Genomic DNA, 18120 nt, shown 5'->3' on the forward strand with positions numbered 1-18120 from the left:
AATGTTGCGTATGCAATAACTCAATAGGCATGGTACCGTGAACTCAATCAGGTGCGACCTGACTCTACTTTATTAGCTCTCAAAGTGAGGATTAAACATGGAGGCTTTCTTTATATACAAGGGCTGCACGTGTGTGTCTGTGGCCCAAAGACCTCCGACGGTCGCTCCCCCTGGTGGCAGGTAAACCCAGGCATACATCCATTACAGCCCCCTGGTTCTAGATTTCCCCACGAGGCCCTCCCCCGCCCCCAGTCCAGCCCCTCACCCTCTATTCTGTCTAATGGATTGAAAGAGAAATTTTCTTGCTCAAATTCTAATCAGTTTCAGTAGTTTACTCAAATCAAGTCCCCTGTCAAATATTGTGAACAATACATTGCTGCATCGTAAAGGCGTCCATGTGGTCAAGTTGCATTTTTGCTCCTATTGAGAGGATGTCACTGTGTGGAAAATTAACCAGTCCCGTAGTTTATTGGTCAGTGACCCGAAAATGCCAAATCTCTGACCTGCTCTCCCTTTGAGTGGTAATACAAAAGCAAAATACTGCGGATGGTGGAACTTGAAATAAAAACAGAAAATGCTGGAAATCTCAGTGGGTCAGGTAGCATCTGTGGAGAGAAACAGAGTTAATGTTTCAGGTCTGTGACCCTTCATCAGAACTGGAAAAGTTCGAGATGCAACACGTTCTTAAGGAAGTGCAGAGGCACTGAAAGGGGGAGGGGAGGGAAGAACAAAAGGGAAGGTCTGTGATGGGGTGGAAGGGAGGAGAGAATAAGAGACAGAAGGGCAAAAATGAGATGGTAATGGCACGAGTTAAGAAACAAAAGATGAGTCTAGATGGGGTGTTAATGACGGAATAATCACAAGCTGCCATGGGAAAGAGAGAAAAGGGGGGCTTTGTAAAAAAAAGTCCCCCTTTTTTTGTCTCCCAAGGCAGCTAATGATGATTCCGCCATTACACCCAATCTCGACTCGCCTATTGTTTCTTAACTTGTCCCATTACCATCTCATTTTCGCATCATCCCTTTTGTCTCTTAATCAACCCTATCACAGACCTTTCCTCCCCTCCCCCTTTCACTGCCCCTGAACTTCCTTAAGAATCTGTTACATGTCTACCTTTTCCAGTTCTGACGAAAGGTCACAGACCCGAAACATTAACTCTGTTTCTCTCCACAGATGCTTCCTGACGTGCTGAGATTTCCAGCATTTTCTGTTTTTACTCTCTGTGAGTATGGCTCTCTCCTGGGAACATGGAATAAGTGAATTTGCCTTTAAAATCTCTTTCCTGTAGTGTATTCTGCATCGAATTATATAGTATAACATTGCCTTGTACTGTGTAAATATCCCAGTCACTGATGTGACACTGTTAGCGTGACAATGAGTCCGCTTGGAACACAAGGACCTGAATATACACCCGCAGCAACGGCATACGTTGAATCGCATTGGCAGGGCTGAGGTGGATCGGTGAACACGTAATAAGTCATCACATTCACAGACAAAGGCGTCTGGTTCCAGAAAATATGGTATCGTGCTAAAGTTGAGGAAAATCTGACACATTTATAGAAAATGATCAGCTGCAAGGTTGCTACCCTAGTGCTGTGAAAGAGTGCATTATTATAAAGAGGACTTCCCCACAACACAGCTGCAATATTTGTTGTACAAGAACTCTTGACTGAGAATGTGTCTGTGAGTGAATGATTCAAATTTAAATTATTTTGTTAAAAAGAAAAGCTGCCCTCAAACAGTGGGAAGTCAAGCCATCGGTGAGCTTCATTTCATATACTTGCTGAAGTGTGCATGCTTTTGCCGTGAATCTCAACAGTGTAGGATGTATTAAAACTCTCAGAATCGCTTCACGGATTGTGATTTTTTTTAAATTTAAATGAAATACACACTTGAGTGATACATGAGTAGGCGATGTCGACTGCATTCTGAGTTATTCATCATCTGGATCTATTAGCTCGAACTTGTTGCTAATTTATAACTCTAAGTAGGATCCACTTCAACAAAAAAGTTACCAACAAGTAATTGTTGGAAAGTGCAACATTAATTTGCTAGAGCACTTTGATTACATCCAGCGAAACGCTGAGGGGTGTATGTCATTAGCCGCTCGAAATACAAGGATTCAATTATTTTAATGAACTCAGAATGACCCTATAGAAAACTTGTTTGCATTTCTTTGTGATTGACCATAACCTTACTGAAACTTTCCTCAGCAGTAATGTGATCTTCCTTCTGTGTTTAGGTGGAACCAAGCACAAAGCTGTTTGCAGCAGTATTTGCACAAGCCACAAGCCCCAATGTGTTCCAGTTTGAACTGGGAAGGATTAAGGTAAGTCATTATTTTACGGGTAGCTGCAAGTCACGATCGGGTTAAATCCACAACTGCATGCTTCCAATGGGGAATTCCCTCCCTAAACCTCTCCGCATCTCTACCTCTCTTTCCCATAAAGCAGGAACGGGGTACTGAAGGAATGATCAGCCATGATCTTATTGAATGGTGGTGCAGGCTCGAAGGGCCGAATGGCCTACTCCTGCACCTATTTTCTATGTTTCTATGTTTCTCCTTCTCAAGGCACTCTTTAAAACCTACCTCTTTGACTGAACTTTTGGTCACCTGCAATAATTTCTCCTTATGTTGTTCGGTGTTAAATTTTTTATCTCATAACACTCCTGTGAAGCGCCTTGGGACATTTCACTAAGTTAAAGGCGCTATATAAACACAAGTTGTTGTTGGGGAGCCTTGCTTGAAGGGAGTGCAGGGTTGGGATAGGGCTACAAAATTGATCTGGGAGTGCACGATTGATGAACATATCCCGATGTGGACATGAAAGGGTTTCACTTACTTAACATTTTAAGTAATTGACTTACATTTTATAATTCCATGCTTAATCTTAGCTGTTGAACAATGCGGGCCAATATGCAAGGCGAATAGCGCTCACCGTTATTTATGCGCAAGTGCCACAGCGATTTCAGGTGAGGGCAGATGCGCGATTAAAAGCAGAAATTGAAAAGTTGCAGTTGGATATGTGCCGCTCCGCCATTGACTTCGCGAAAACAGCCTCTCGGTGTCTGGCTCTCCATTCAAGTGCATTGAACGGCGTGAAGTTGCTGTACTTGCACAGTTGATACAAAGTAAACTCACCACAGAAACTTAATCCTTGTCCATTCCAATCAAAATATTCTTTTAACAACGTGTTAAGTGTTAATTACTGGCAGTCACCCTCTGGCTCTGAAAATTAATTATTGCGATATGTCAAATCTCATTCCTTCAGGTTTCAATTATTGTTGGAGATTTTTTTTAAAATAAATTACCTTTTTTTACTTTTTCTTTCTCATTTTTTTTCTGTCTTAATTCAATCTTTCTTTCCCTCTCTTTATTTCTCTTTCTGTACCTGATTTGACAGTGAATTCACCCACTCTAATTTACACTTCCTTCTCAGTCTTTGCATTGTTAATTTCACTGCTTCAACTTCATCATTCTTCTTCAGCATATACTTTCATCATATCTCCATTGAGTTCAGCACTTGGTCTGTTGGTTTATTTTAAAATGGACATTTATAATCAATATATTTTAGTTGCATTTAGGTTTTATAATCCACTTTAAAAGATTTTCATATCTCATTAAAAGTATGCAGTGTGTTTCATTTGTGTGAAACTGCTGTTGGATTTTGAAACTGGAGTCAATTTAAACCTCCTGACATAATACGTTAAGGCAACATATTGATTTATTGATGATTGGTCATTATTGATCATTGCTTCATATGTTACCGTGGCCTTGAAATCCCGTTCCTCTGCTTCCCATGGGCGCTCAACAGAAAATGGTAAAAAAGATGCACACCTATCTGTTCCTCCTGCGCCCATCAACGATCCCGGTCCTGAGGCCTTCTCTCCCTGCGCATCGTAGCATGTGCACGTCGGGATGTCCATATGCTGGAGCTGGAGTCAGATGTCACTGGGCAGCCAATCCAGGTACAGTATTTTCTCATTAATAATAATGGGAACTCTGTAAGTAGAAGTTCTCATTATTATAATTGAGAAACACCCCCCCCCCCATCAAACACCCAAACATAAATAAAAAATAGAAAAATTACATCACATATTTAAGATTAATTTAAATTAAAGTTAATAAATGTCCTCAAAAAATATATATATTTTTCCGATTTAAAAAAAAAAGTTTTTTTTATTATGGTTTAAAATAAACTTACCTTAGTGGGCAGGGTTTTTAACATTAAAATCTGTTTAAAATTTTTTTATTTTACTATGTTTTTGTATATTTTAAAACTCTTATACTGGTAAAAGTAAGCTATGCGCCTGCTTTTTACCAGACGCAAGAGTTTTCAGGACATTCGCTGGGCAAGAGATAGGTAAATACCATAATCTTGCCCATGTGAATGTCCTGGCTGTGGGGATACGGACGATCTGTGAGGCCAGAGCTTGACAGATCGGAAAAGCTGGTTTTCGGCGCATGCGTATTGCGAGCCAAAAAACGGCTTTTGTGATGCCTTCCCAGGTCCGTACACACTCCGGAATTTCTGCCCCATTGTATCTAGCAGCAGTGACATTTTGGTGATGTTAGCACCATCTAGTGGATGATCTTGGATTAGCATGTTCAGGTGATAACTTTAATCAGTCTGTTGTTACCAGTTGGTTGTGTACACTGTTCAGGGCTGACCATTGTATCTAACAAACATTAAAATCAGGACAAAGCGTTTTTTTTTGACAGAAATCTTCATGTTCTTTGCAATAACTAATCAAAATGAAACTTAAATGCTCTATTTCATTATCCTGCTTTCCTGCTGAGCTAGCCTATCTAGCTTTTAGGCATTAGACTGAAACCATTGGCCCGGGATTCACTGCAATGATATTGGAGTAAGTTTTAACATGTTGTTAAGAACATAAGAATTAGGAGCAGGAGTAGGCCATATGGATCTTCGAGCCTGCTCCCCCATTCAATAAGATCATGACTGATCTTCTGTCTCAACTCTACCTTCCCCAATTCTTGTGAGTCAGGAAGAGGAATTACTCCGCTTGGATCCATAGCCCTCCTGAGGGGCGCTGCCGTCCTTCAATCAGCCCTCCTCCCGTTCCCCTCTCCACCTCCCTCCTGGGACTTGCCTGAGGGCCACTGCTGCCAAAGCAGGTGGCCCAAATTCTATTCTCCAGTCGGTCAATTGTTTAGCTGAGGCCCAAGGACCAAACTCACGCAGTACCTGTGCTCATTTGGTACCTGAAAATTGGCTTAAATGAATTGCTAGGCAATAATTTCCAGATATTTCAACATACTGTGTAGAATAATGTTTACTGCTGTGCTGTACAGGACAGTCGGAGGGCACAGCCGGACGAGGTGTTGACCGGGTATTGGTTGCGGTTTGATCAGCTGCAGCCCTGTAAAACACTGCTGCTGACCTATATTTGTATAATTGTAATGAGGCTTTGTCAGTATATACCAGTTGTGTCTTCAGATGGTCTTCATTAAAAGAAAATATATTATTAAAAGAAAGAAAGACTTGGATTTATATCATGTCTTTTAAGACCACTGGACGTCTCAAAGCGCTTTACAGCTAATGAAGTACTTTTGAAGTGTAGTCACTGTTGTAATGTGGGAATGGGGGGGGGGGGGGGGAATGTTAACACAGCAGCCAATTTGCGCACAGCAGGCTCCCACAAACAGCAATGTGATAATGACCAGATAATCTGTTTTTTTTTGGTTATGTTGATTGAGGAATAAATATTGGCCAGGACACCAGGGATAACTCCTCTGCTCTTCTTCGAAATAGTGCCATGGGATCTTTTACATCTACTTGAGAGAGCAGATGTGGCCTCGGTTTAACATCTCATCTGAAAGACGGCACCTCCGACAGTGCCGCACTTCCTCAGCACTGCACTGGAGTGTCAGCCGAGATTTGAACCCACAACCTTCTGACTCAGAGAGTGCTACCAACTGAGCCACAGCTGACACTGTGTATTGATGAAATGCAAAGTCATTGCCTTCCTATTTACGGGCTTGTGGATCTCAGCACTCTATACCCCAAATGGCCGTGCCTGTACTATTTGTCAATGCTTTCCTATTGCTCCTGTTGCCCATGTGTGAATGGTCAACTGCCAGCCTGCATGCCTACTATTATCCAATTAAAGAGAAAGAAAGAGAGAGCGAGTCTATGTATATGTGGAGAGAAATATGGAGGAAGGAATCAGGCTGGCCGGGATCAATTATTTTAAAACCTTTTTTTTGTTATGTTCAGAAACAATTTTACACAGAGTTTCAATATTTTTTTAAGAACAGCTTTTATAACTACTTTTTATATTTGTTGTTTGGCAAATTAAAATGCCATCGATAGGAGTTTCATTACATCCAGAGACATCTGAAAGGCGATGTGACTGTATTGGGACTTGGGAACCTTATCGTTATTGTAAACATGTTCATTTTCACCGGGTTCCACTGCCTCCTCAATGTGTTGTTTATTTTTGTCCAGAATGTAATGCCCCTGTCGGCGGGATTGTTTAAAAGTGAGCGCAGGAACCCAACGCCACAGTGTCCTCCTCGACTTCATGTCCAGCACCTTACTCCTGTGCTGTGGAGCAGAGTGCCGAATGAGTTCTTAAAGGTGGATGTCAGCCGTGTCAGTGACCGCCATGGATGGCAGGTGCAATGTACAGAACCTTTAAGGTTCATGTCCTTGCATATTCCTGAAGAGAACAGGTTAGTGTTCAAAAGCCTCGTTAAGGCAGTATTCTGTGAACAATTAATAACCGTGAGCTCCAATGTGGTCAGACACAACGGCACACATCTAACATAAACATTTTTATTCCCACTCATCGAGTTTTAATCAGATAATCCGTTTAATGATGCATTTGTGTTTTGGTATATACAGCTGGGAAACTCGCCTGAGCTTCTAAACGGGATTGTGTGAAAGGAGTGAGCACAATAACTCAGTGCCAACTTGCATGCTGGTGTCTACTTTTATCCACCGACTGTTAATGCTACTTCAACACTTAAGAATAGGTTAGGTTGGAGGTTGAAGGAAAAGGGAGTAACGGAATATGGGAACAGGGCGCGCACATGGGATTGGGACTACAGTTCGTGTGGAGGTTAAACATCAACATGGGCTGGTTGGGCTGAATGGCCCGATTCCATATTGTGATTTCTATGTAATTCTATGTAACCATTGATTAGCAAGGTCCGCAGCAGCATTTTGTCTGTTGATCTGGAGAGGAGCTTTGCTATGCCTCTTTTGGAAAGACCAAATCTAAGACTTGTTATTTTACATAAACTCTGACTTTTTTAAACTGGCTTGAAGTACTGTAATTTTTTTTTTTAAAGAAAGGACAAAAGATTTGCAGGTGTATTATGATTACTGTAAACATTAACCTTTCCTTTGATTCTTTATGATATGTAGGGCTTTGGATATCTTGGAGCTCACAGAGCACGAGGACCTGCTGAAATTTCACTACCATACCTTGCGTTTGTATTCCGCAGTTTGTGCTCTGGGCAATAACCGAGTGGCTCATGCCCTGTGCAGCCACGTGGATGAGTCTCAATTGCTGTACGCAATAGAAAACAAATATGTACCTGGCTTGCTGCGAACAGGCTACTATGATCTACTCATTGACACTTACCTTAGTACCTATGCCACTGCCAGGCTGATGATGAACAATGAATTCATCGTTCCTATGACAGACGAGACTAAGAGTATTACTTTGTTCCCAGATGATAACCAAAATCATGCTGTCCCTGGAGTAGGCCTCAGCACCTCACTCAGGCCTAGAATGAAGTTTTCCTCAGCCAGTTTTGTCACCATGACTGGAGAATGCTTCCAGTACAGCCCAGAGTTTCCACTGGACATCTTGAAGGCCAAAACTATTGAAATGCTGACCGAAGCCGTGCAGGAAGGCAGTCTCCATGTCCGAGACCCAGTTGGGGGCACCACTGAATTCCTTTTTGTCCCCCTTATCAAACTCTTCTACACACTCCTTATCATGGGTATCTTCTGCAGCGAGGACTTGAAACATATTTTGCAGCTGATCGAGGCCAGTGTGTTTGCTGAAGATACTGGGACAACAGAAGAAAATATAACGAATGAAAAGGATGTAAGTAAAGGTGAACAGAAAACAGAAGGAGGCGAAGAAGAATTCAAAGGTGAACAAGTTCACAAAGAAGGGCTACTGCAGATGAAACTCCCTGAGCCAGTTAAACTTCAGGTAATGCTTAAAGAAAATCTTACCGAAATGGGATGTGGTCTTGCCTATTCATGTGATATCTGAATAAATAGGCAAAACTATTCTAGAACCCAGGCTGTAAGATTCTCAATGCTAATTGTATTTTATATATATATAATTTTATCCATTTGTTATTTAGTATGTTACTTTAGCTTTTTGGGACAACCATTACTTTCTTGACCATTTTGATTGTATATCCTGCAGAAGGATGTTTGAAAATTTAAACAATTACAAAGCACCTCATAGACCTCAGAGTCATTTTTTTCTCCTTTAGTTTCTGTTTATTATTAGAAACTTTTGGATTTGATACGTTTCTGTGCGATATTGATACTGAATGCGTTGACATGTCCCAAAACAATGTCCCTAACCTATTTATTTTAAATATTCACCTTTGTTAAAATACCAGATAGAGACATTTTGTGTAAATGTATTGCGACTGATAATGCACAGAATTATTTGGTTTAAATGGCAGATAGGAGAAACATTTTTACACAGAGGGTTGTGAGGCTGTGGCATGCACTACTGGAGTTAATGTTTGAAGCAGAGACCATGGGGCTGAATTTGCAGTCGGAGGCTTCCCGTGGGCAGATGTCTCCGACCAGCAAAAATCTACAAACTTACCTCTGCCTCGGGATCCACGGAGACTTGCGCTCCTGGGCCTGTAGGCAAAGGCCTGCGGAGAGGCCCATGTATCCCTGGGGCGCACACAGTTATCAAGGGCCCCTGGGTTCACGTGAGCCGGCCCAACCAATCAAAGAAGGGGATCCCCATTCATGCTTATGGGGATTCCATATCCCCATAAGCATGAATGGGGAATCACATAAAAAATGCATTTAACATAACAAATAAATAAGAAAAAATATTACATATTTAAAATTAAATCAAATACAATACAGGTATAATAAAACATTTAAAACAAATATCTAATTTTTTGAAAAAATAGATTTAAATGTTTTAAAGGGGTTAAAAATAACCATAACTTATTGTACATGTGTTTTAATATTTAAATGAATGACATTTTTTTTAACTCTTACGCAGGTAAAAGCAGGCCTAAACATTTCATGGGCATTCGCTGGGCAGAAGTTGAGCAAACAGGGTGGCAGGAATTCTTGACCAATCGCAAGTTCCAGGTTTTCGCACAGCGCATGCCCAAACCCGGAACTTGCGTTGCCTCTGCGGGCGTATGCACACCTCCTATGCACCCAAAGGGGCTACAAATTACAGCCCCAGGTCAACATGTCAGAATAGGTTAGATAGATGGTTGAAGCAAAGAGGATAAGGAGATATGGGCACATACGACAGTAGCTTCTGTGGAGGATAAACACCAGTATGGGGTTGTTGGGCTCAATGGCCTGTTTCACATTGTAGTTTCAGGTAATTCATCTGGGCACTGGCTTCTAGAGTATACCGAGCCATAAATTATGAGCAAATTGACTTGTGATGCACAATTGCAGCAGAGTGACCCTAGATTAATATATGCATCGTTACAAATGCTAGTTCAAGTCTCCTCACACTGTGTTAGCAACTTCCCAAACTACTTCTCTCATTTCTATTATTTGTACTCAAAAAGAAATCAACTGGTGACATTGTCAGAAGGACATTCCAGGAACAATTTCATACCATTTTACTGTATGTGGTATTCCTGCTCCTGGGAAGTGAAGTTCCATTTTGGAGTGCAGACCTGTGAAACTACTGCCTACAAGTCATTATCAATTTTTGTAATTGTTTTAATTTTGCTAAGCAGCAATGAGATTGAGACTCCCAGGGTGAAGTTCTCTCCTCCCACCAGAGTAGGGTCAGGACAGGCACCCTCCCCAGCTACCATGACCCCAGCCTATCTTCCTGGCTCAGTGCTCATTACGCATGCAGGGTGGGCCTCTGGTGGAGTCACTGCCCCCACTGCTGCCAGGGTGGAATAACGAGGACAGGGCTGCAGTGGGACACGAAGAAACCTGAGCATTTATAGACTCAGGAACGCTGTGGGTAGAGGACAAAAGAATGCTTCAATTACATTAAAAAAAATACAATAGTGTTCCAAGGTGAGTTTCTTTGCAGCAAAGCAGAAGGACAGAATGGGGTAGATCTTGACCTTGTCAGAGCTTGACAGGATAAATGCAGGGAGGTTGTTTCCACTGGCTGGGGAGTTCAGAACCAGGGGTCACAGTCTCAGAATAAGGGTTTCGCCATTTAGGACTGAGATGAGGAGAATCTTCTTCACTCAGAAGATGGTGAATCTTTGGAATCCTCTACCCCAGAGGGCTGTGGAGGCTCAGTCGTTGAGTATATTCAAGTCAGAGATTGATAGATTTTTGGATATTAAGGGAATCAAGTGATATGGGGATAATGCAGGAAAGTTGTGGTCGAAGATCAGCCATGGCGGAGCAGGCTCGAGGGGCCGAATGGCCTACTCCTGCTCCTATTTCTTATGTTCTTTTATGTAATATGGATGATAGCGAGTCAGCAGCCCACTTTCTCTCCCAATTGGTATTTTCAATGGAAATAAAGATTTGGGAGAGATGTAAAACTGGCTGCCGAGATCGACACCAATATTCATGCTGGCGAGTAATAAATCAGTTAAAGCTGGAGTTGTTCTTTAAATTCTGAAAATTTCAAAACCTATTTTCATAAAACATTATCAGTGACAAGTATTGCTTATGGTTTCTTGATTTTCGAGATTTTAAAGGAGTAGACATTTAAATCAATCCCAACATTTCATCCCTTTTCTGAATTGGTGAGACCGCACCTGGAATATTGTGTACAGGTTTAGTCTCCTTACCCAAGGAAGGATATACTTACCTTAGAGGGAGTGCAACATAGGTTTACTAGACTGATTCTTGGGATGGGGGGATTGTCCTATGAGGAGAGATTGAATAGACTAGACCTATAGGGCCCAAGTTTCGAGCTGCGCCTAGAACGGCGCAGTCCCGACCTGGATGCCCGTTTTTCGCGCCACAAAGTGCGCCTAACTCCCGACTCCCGCTTCCACCCGCCCCCGGACCGGACCCGACTCCCGCTTCCCCCCCCTGCCCCCGGTCCGTACCCGACCCGACTCCCCCTTCCCCCCCCCCCAGACTGGATCCGACCTGACCTCCCTCCCCCCGACCTGACCTCCCTCCCCCCGGCCTGACCTCCCTCTCCCTCCCTCCCCCCGACCTGACCTCCCTCCCCCCGACCTGACCTCCCTCTCCCTCCCTCCCCCCGACCTGAACCGAACTGACCTCCCTCCCACCACCCCCCCGACCCGACCCAACGCCACCTACCTACCTCCAGATTTTCCACCTTCCTGCAGGTCCTCTGGCCCTCGGCGCAGCGCAGCAGGAGCTGTAGGGGGCGGAGCCAGGACCCTGCGCTGAAAACAGTGCCGGGACCTCTGCACATGCGCGCTACAGTGGGCGCGCAAGTGCAGTAGCTCCAGGCGCCCGAAACTGTGTGGGAGGGGCCCGAAGCACGCAGCCCCTAGCCCTGGCCGAATGGCCTCACTGGTGCTGCGTGAACAAGGCTCCTCCCATGGCCAGCTCCTGCTTCCTCCCGACCCGACTCGACTCCCACTTCCCACCCCCCGCCTCCAGACCGGACCTGACCCGACTCCCGCTTCCCCGCCCCCGGACCGGACCCGACTCCCGCTTCCACCCGCCCCCGGACCGGACCCGACTCCCGCTTCCCCCCCCTGCCCCCGGACCGTACCCGACCCGACTCCCCCTTCCCCCCCCCCCCTCCCCCCCCAGACTGGATCCGACCTGACCTCCCTCCCCCCGACCTGACCTCCCTCCCCCCGACCTGACCTCCCTCTCCCTCCCTCCCCCCGACCTGAACCGAACCGACCTCCCTCCCACCACCCCCCCGACCCGACCCAACGCCACCTACCTACCTCCCCCTTCTCCTTTCCCCACCCCCCCTTCTCCTTCCCCCCTCTTCTCCTTCCCCCCATCTCCTTCCCCCCCATCTCCTTCCCCCCCCATCTCCTTCCCCCCCCATCTCCTTCCCCCCCCATCTCCTTACCCCCCATCTCCTTCACCCCATCTCCTTCCCCCCCTATCTCCTTTCCTCCCCATCTCCTTTCCCCCCCATCTCCTTTCCCCCTCCCATCTCCTTTCCCCCTCCCATCTCCTTTCCCCCTCCCATCTCCTTTCCCCCTCCCATCTCCTTTCCCCCATCTCCTTTCCCCATCTCCTTTCCCCCCTTCTCCCCCCCTCCCCCTTCTCCCCCCCCCCCCTTCTCCCCCCCTTCTCCCCCCCTTCTCCCCCCTCTTCTCCCCCCTCTTCTCCCCCCCTCCCCCTTCTCCCCCCCTCCCCCTTCTCCCCCATCCCTCCCCCTTCTCCCCCCTCCCTCCCTCTGCTCCCCCCCTCTCTACCTCTACCCCCCTCCTCCCCCTCCCCTCGCTGTCAGAAACACAGACACTGACAGACAGAGAATGAGAGACACACACAGACAGACAGAAAGATAGAGACACTGGGGGGGGGGGGGGGGGCATCCTAGCACGCTGTTGGAGGGCTCCCGGTGCTGCAGTCGGTAAGTAGAAAATGTTTTATTTATTGATTTAAAAAAAACATTATTTCTTATTAATTTTTTTTGATTGATTTATTGGTTGATTTATTGATGTATTTATCATTTATTATTGATGATGGCTCTTTATTTGTAAAACTGAAGTGTTTAATGTTTGTAAACTTCCCTTTAAACCCCCCCCCCCCCATTCCCTGCACCTGATTTGTAACCTACGCCTGATTTTCTAAAGTGTAGACAAGGTTTTTTCGAGCATACAAAAATCTTCACTTACTCCATTCTAAGTTAGTTTGGAGTAAGTTTTCACTGACGAAACTTTGAAATCAGGCGTAAGTGGCCGGACACGCCCCCTTTTGAAAAGAAAATTCTGTTCCAAAGTGAAACTGTTCTAACTGACGAGAACTGGAGCAAACTAAATGACGAGAATTCCGATTTCTAAGATACTCCGTTCTACACCAGTTGCTCCTAAAAATCAGGAGCAAATCATGTGGAAACTTGGGACCACATTCTCTGGAGTTTAGAAGATTGAGAGGTGATCTCATTGAAATATATAACATTCTTAAGGGGGATTGACAGGGTAGATGCTGGGAGGTTGTTTCCTCTGGCTGTGGAGTCTAGAACCAGGGGTCACAGTCTCAGAATAAGGGGTTGGCCACACTGAGATGAGGAGGAATTTCTTCACTCAGTGGGTTGTGAATGATCGGCATTCTCTACCTCAGAGAGCTGTGGGTGCTCAGTCATTGAGTATATTCAAGACAGAGATTGCAAGATTTTTGGGGTCTAGGGGAATCCGGGGATACGGGGATAGGGTGGGAAAGTGGAGTTGAGGTCGAAGATCAGCCACGATCTCATTGAATGGCAGAGCAAGTTTGAAGCACCAAATGGCCTACTCCTGCTCCTAATTCTTAACGTTCTTAACAATTAGTCAACCGCAATAGATGTTAATGGAGGTGCTTCTAAGACACAATTGGCCTCAGTGTCACACAGGCTTGGACGAGGAATGAAGGCCAGAATTCCTGCTCCTGATGCTATGCTGCGATCCCTATTGTAACATTACATGTATGGACATCAGGTGAAGACATGATTGAGTTTAGCTGCGATTCCTCTCCTTCCCTCCCCTCCTGGTCGAATACCTTGCTGCCAATGACAGACAAGGCGCGCGTATGAAGAATGGCCACTTGAGTGAGTAGCGGAGATGTTTTCTGTGGAACCACACTGAATCAATGCCTTCAGGATTGAAGAGGGAGGGAAGAAGGTTGGAAAATAAAGGACATTTAAATAAGTTCAGGCAGTGTCAGGCTGTTGTCCATCCACCCAAACTAGCAACCCTACTTTGTCATTCTTAGCTCTGAGGCTAGAGCTGAAGATGGAATGTCAACAGATCCTGCATACTCTTCTGTGGTTAGACTTTATGCAACATTGCTGCGGTGGTATCGATCCAGACTATCGCTGCTGACTTTACACTAGTTTGAATCTTTTACTTGGGTGGTTTGGGAGATATTGGACAGGAATCTAAGAGTTTCATCTTTTTAGACATTTTAAATGCAGCTATTCAGGAGATTAAATAAATCAGACAAGCAAATTTTAAATATTAAAAAGTGTGAGATCAAAGTGGTTTTGATAAATATTCATTTTCTAATAAGTCTTGAAATATTTAGTTCAGTGCAGGCAAAGCTGAGATTAAATATGATCCTTTTTCTGTAAGTATGCAAATAAATACAAATGACACTTTGAAATTATAGCAAAAAAATCGCTTAAAACTTGCAAGAAACAGTCTCCATTGACGTCTTGTGTCAGTAACTAATCACTCATTTTTTACTGAAGATGTTAGTACTCACTAATTGGGTACCAGTCAGGCAGTCACTATCTGTTATAATTTGGGTCTTCTCCCACATGATTCTCACCCGTAGATGTTTCAAAGTCGTATATTAGGGGGATATTGGTATTGCATGCTTATCAGGCAAGCCTTGTACTTCCCATTCCCTATCAAATACTGAAATATAAGTTATTTTGAAGCAGGATGTGAATTAATGCAGAGCAGGTGGGCTTAACAGAGCACATTTTAGTAAAATTGCTTGCTTGTGTTTTTGTGAGACACCCACAAAGAGTATCTCCTCAAACTATCAAATGTTACCTTTTGCTTGCGTTTCCAATTTACGTTCATGCAGGGGGCTGGATCATGCAGTGGCTGACCATGCAAAGACCACATGGCTAAAAATTTATATCCTAACATAATGTCACCTCATTGCCAAAAGGAGATTTAACCATTAGATAATACAAAAGAGTGCAATTTGAGTCAAGGAAATGACTCCTGAGTCACGCTCTTTGCTATGATTAAGATTTTGGATTGTATGCATTAGAGAAACGGATAAGGGACTGCATGATCTGATGGGGCAGATTTTACAAATTGATGATCCAAGCAAATAGTTTCGTGCAACCCGAGTGCCCATTAATGAACAAAATGTTGAATCATTGTGGGCGGAGATTAGAGATAGTAAGGGGAAAAAGCCACTGGTGGGTGTAGTTTATAGGCCCCCAAATAATAACTTCACGGTGGGGCGGACAATAATCAAGGGAATAATGGAGGCATGTGAAAAAGGAATGGCAGTAATCATGGGGGATTTTAACCTACATATCGATTGGTCAAATTAAATCACACGGGGTAGCCTGGAGGAGGAATTCATAGAATGCATACGGGATTGTTTCTTAGAACAGTATGTTACAGAACCTACAAGGGAGCAAGCTATCTTAAATCTGGTCCTGTGTAATGAGTCAGGAATAATAAATGATCTCCTAGTAAAAGATCCTCTCGGAATGAGTGATCACAGTATGGTTGAATTTGTAATACAGATTGAGGGTGAGGAAGTAGTGTCTCAAACGAGTGTACTATGCTTAAACAAAGGGGACTACAGTGGGATGAGGGCAGAGTTGGCTAAAGTAGACTGGAAACACAGACTAAACGGTGGCACAATTGAGGAACAGTGGAGAACTTTTAAGGAGCTCTTTCAGAGTGCTCAACAAAAATATATTCCAATGAAAAAGAAGGGCGGTAAGAGAAGTGATAACCAGCCGTGGATAACCAAGGAAATAAAGGAGAATATCAAATTAAAAACCAATGCGTATAAAATGGCCAAGGTTAGTGGGAAACTAGAAGATTGGGAAAATTTTAAACGACAGCGAAGAATGACTAAGAAAGCAATAAAGAAAGGAAAGATAGATTATGGAAGTAAACTTGCACAAAACATAAAAACAGATAGTAAAAGCTTTTACCGATGTATAAAACGGAAGAGAGTGACTAAAGTAAATGTTGGTCCCATAGAAGATGAGAAGGGGGATTTAACAATGGGAAATGTGGAAATGGCTGAGACGTTAAACAATTATTTTGCTTCGGTCTTCACAGTGGAAGACACAAAAACCATGCCAAAAATTGCTGGTCACGGGAATGTGAGAAGGGAGGACCTTGAGACAATCACTATCACTAGGGGGTTAGTGCTGGACAGGCTAATGGGACTCAAGGTAGACAAGTCCCCTGGTCCTGATGAAATGCATCCCAGGGTATTAAAAGAGATGGCGGAAGTTATAGCAGATGCATTCGTTATAATCTACCAAAATTCTCTGGACTCTGGGGAGGTACCAGCGGATTGGAAAGCAGCTAATGTAACGCCTCTGTTTAAAAAAAAAAGGGCAGACAAAAGGCAGGTAACTATAGGCTGGTTAGTTTAACATCTGTAGTGGGGAAAATGCTTGAGGCTATCATTAAGGAAGAAATAGCGGGACATCTAGACAGGAATAGTGCAATCAAGCAGAAGCAACATGGATTCATGAAGGGGAAATCATGTTTAACTAATTTACTGGAATTCTTTGAGGTTATAACGAGCATGGTGGATAGAGGTGTACCGATGGATGTGGTGTATTTAGATTTCCAAAAGGCATTCGCTAAGGTGCCACACAAATAGGTTACTGTAGAAGATAAAGGTACGCAGAGTCAGAGTAAATGTATTAGCATGGATCGAGAATTGGCTGGCTAACAGAAAGCAGAGAGTCGGGATAAATGGGTCCTTTTCGGGTTGGAAATCGTTGGTTAGTGGTGTGCCACAGGGATCGGTGCTGGGACCACAACTGTTTACAATATACATAGATGACCTGGAAGAGGGGACAGAGTGTAGTGTAACAAAATTTGCAGATGACACAAAGATTATTGGGAAAGCGGGTTGTGTAGAGGACACAGAGAGGCTGCAAAGAGATTTAGATAGGTTAAGCAAATGGGCTAAGGTTTGGCAGATGGAATACAATGTCAGAAAATGTGAGGTCATCCATCTTGGGAAAAAAAAACAGTAAAGGGAATATTATTTGAATGGGGAGAAATTACAACATGCTGCGGTGCAGAGGGACCTAGGGGTCTTTGTGCATGAATCCCAAAAAGTTAGTTTGCAGGTGCAGCAGGTAATCAGGAAGGCGAATGGAATGTTGGCCTTCATTGCGAGAGGGATGGAGTACAAAAGCAGGGAGGTCCTGCTGCAACTGTATAGGGTATTGGTGAGGCCGCACCTGGAGTACTGCGTGCAGTTTTGGTCACCTTACTTAAGGAAGGATTTACTAGCTTTGGAGTGGGTACAGAGACGATTCACTAGGCTGATTCCGGAGATGAGGGGGTTACTTTATAATGATCGATTGAGTAGACTGGGTCTTTATTCGTTGGAGTTCAGAACGATGAGGGGTGATCTTATAGAAACATTTAAAATAATGAAAGGGATAGACAAGATAGAGGCAGAGAGGTTGTTTCCACTGGTCAGGGAGACTCGAACTAGTGGGCACAGCCTCAAAATACGGGGCAGCCAATTTAAAACCGAGTTGAGAAGGAATTTCTTCTCCCAGAGGGTTGTGAATCTGTGGAATTCTCTGCCCAAGGAAGCAGTTGAGGCTAGCTCATTGAATGTATTCAAATCACAGATAGATAGATTTTTAACCAAAAAGGAAATTAAGGGTTATGGGGAGCGGGCGGGTAAGTGGAGCTGAGTCCACGGCCAGATCAGCCATGATCTTGTTGAATGGCGGAGCAGACGCGAGGGGCTAGATGGCCTTCTCCTGTTCCTAATTCTTATGTTCTTATGTTCTTATTAGGAATTTGCAGGCAGATGTCAGCATGTGATGCACAACTTTGCTTCACACAAAGCTCAAATAAATTCTACCCTATCATCCCTTCTGTTTTTGGGAGCTAAGCTTCAATTCAACTTGATATAATGGAAGTCTGTCAGGGTCCAAATAAAATAACTTACAGAGAAATTGGTGCAGGAGTAGGCCATTCGGCCCTTCGAGCCTGCACCACCATTCAATATGATCATGGCTGATCATGCAACTTCAGTACTCCATTGCTGCTTTCTCTCCATACCCCTTGATCCCTTT

General features: G+C 44.0%; 1 protein-coding gene across 1 annotated transcript in view; it reads left to right on the top strand.

The window, feature by feature from the left end:
• Positions 1 to 18120, top strand: part of ryr2a (ryanodine receptor 2a (cardiac)) — a 924147-nt gene that overhangs the window by 502544 nt on the left and 403483 nt on the right. Inside the window, exons 35-37 of the mRNA XM_070890953.1 lie at positions 2243 to 2329; positions 6474 to 6700; positions 7398 to 8199. Of these exons, the coding sequence (XP_070747054.1) occupies positions 2243 to 2329; positions 6474 to 6700; positions 7398 to 8199 (1116 nt within the window). The remainder of the gene's footprint in view (positions 1 to 2242; positions 2330 to 6473; positions 6701 to 7397; positions 8200 to 18120) is intronic.

The sequence above is a fragment of the Pristiophorus japonicus genome, chromosome 9 (assembly GCF_044704955.1).
Source record: "Pristiophorus japonicus isolate sPriJap1 chromosome 9, sPriJap1.hap1, whole genome shotgun sequence".
In the NCBI taxonomy this organism is placed as follows: Eukaryota; Metazoa; Chordata; class Chondrichthyes; family Pristiophoridae; genus Pristiophorus; species Pristiophorus japonicus.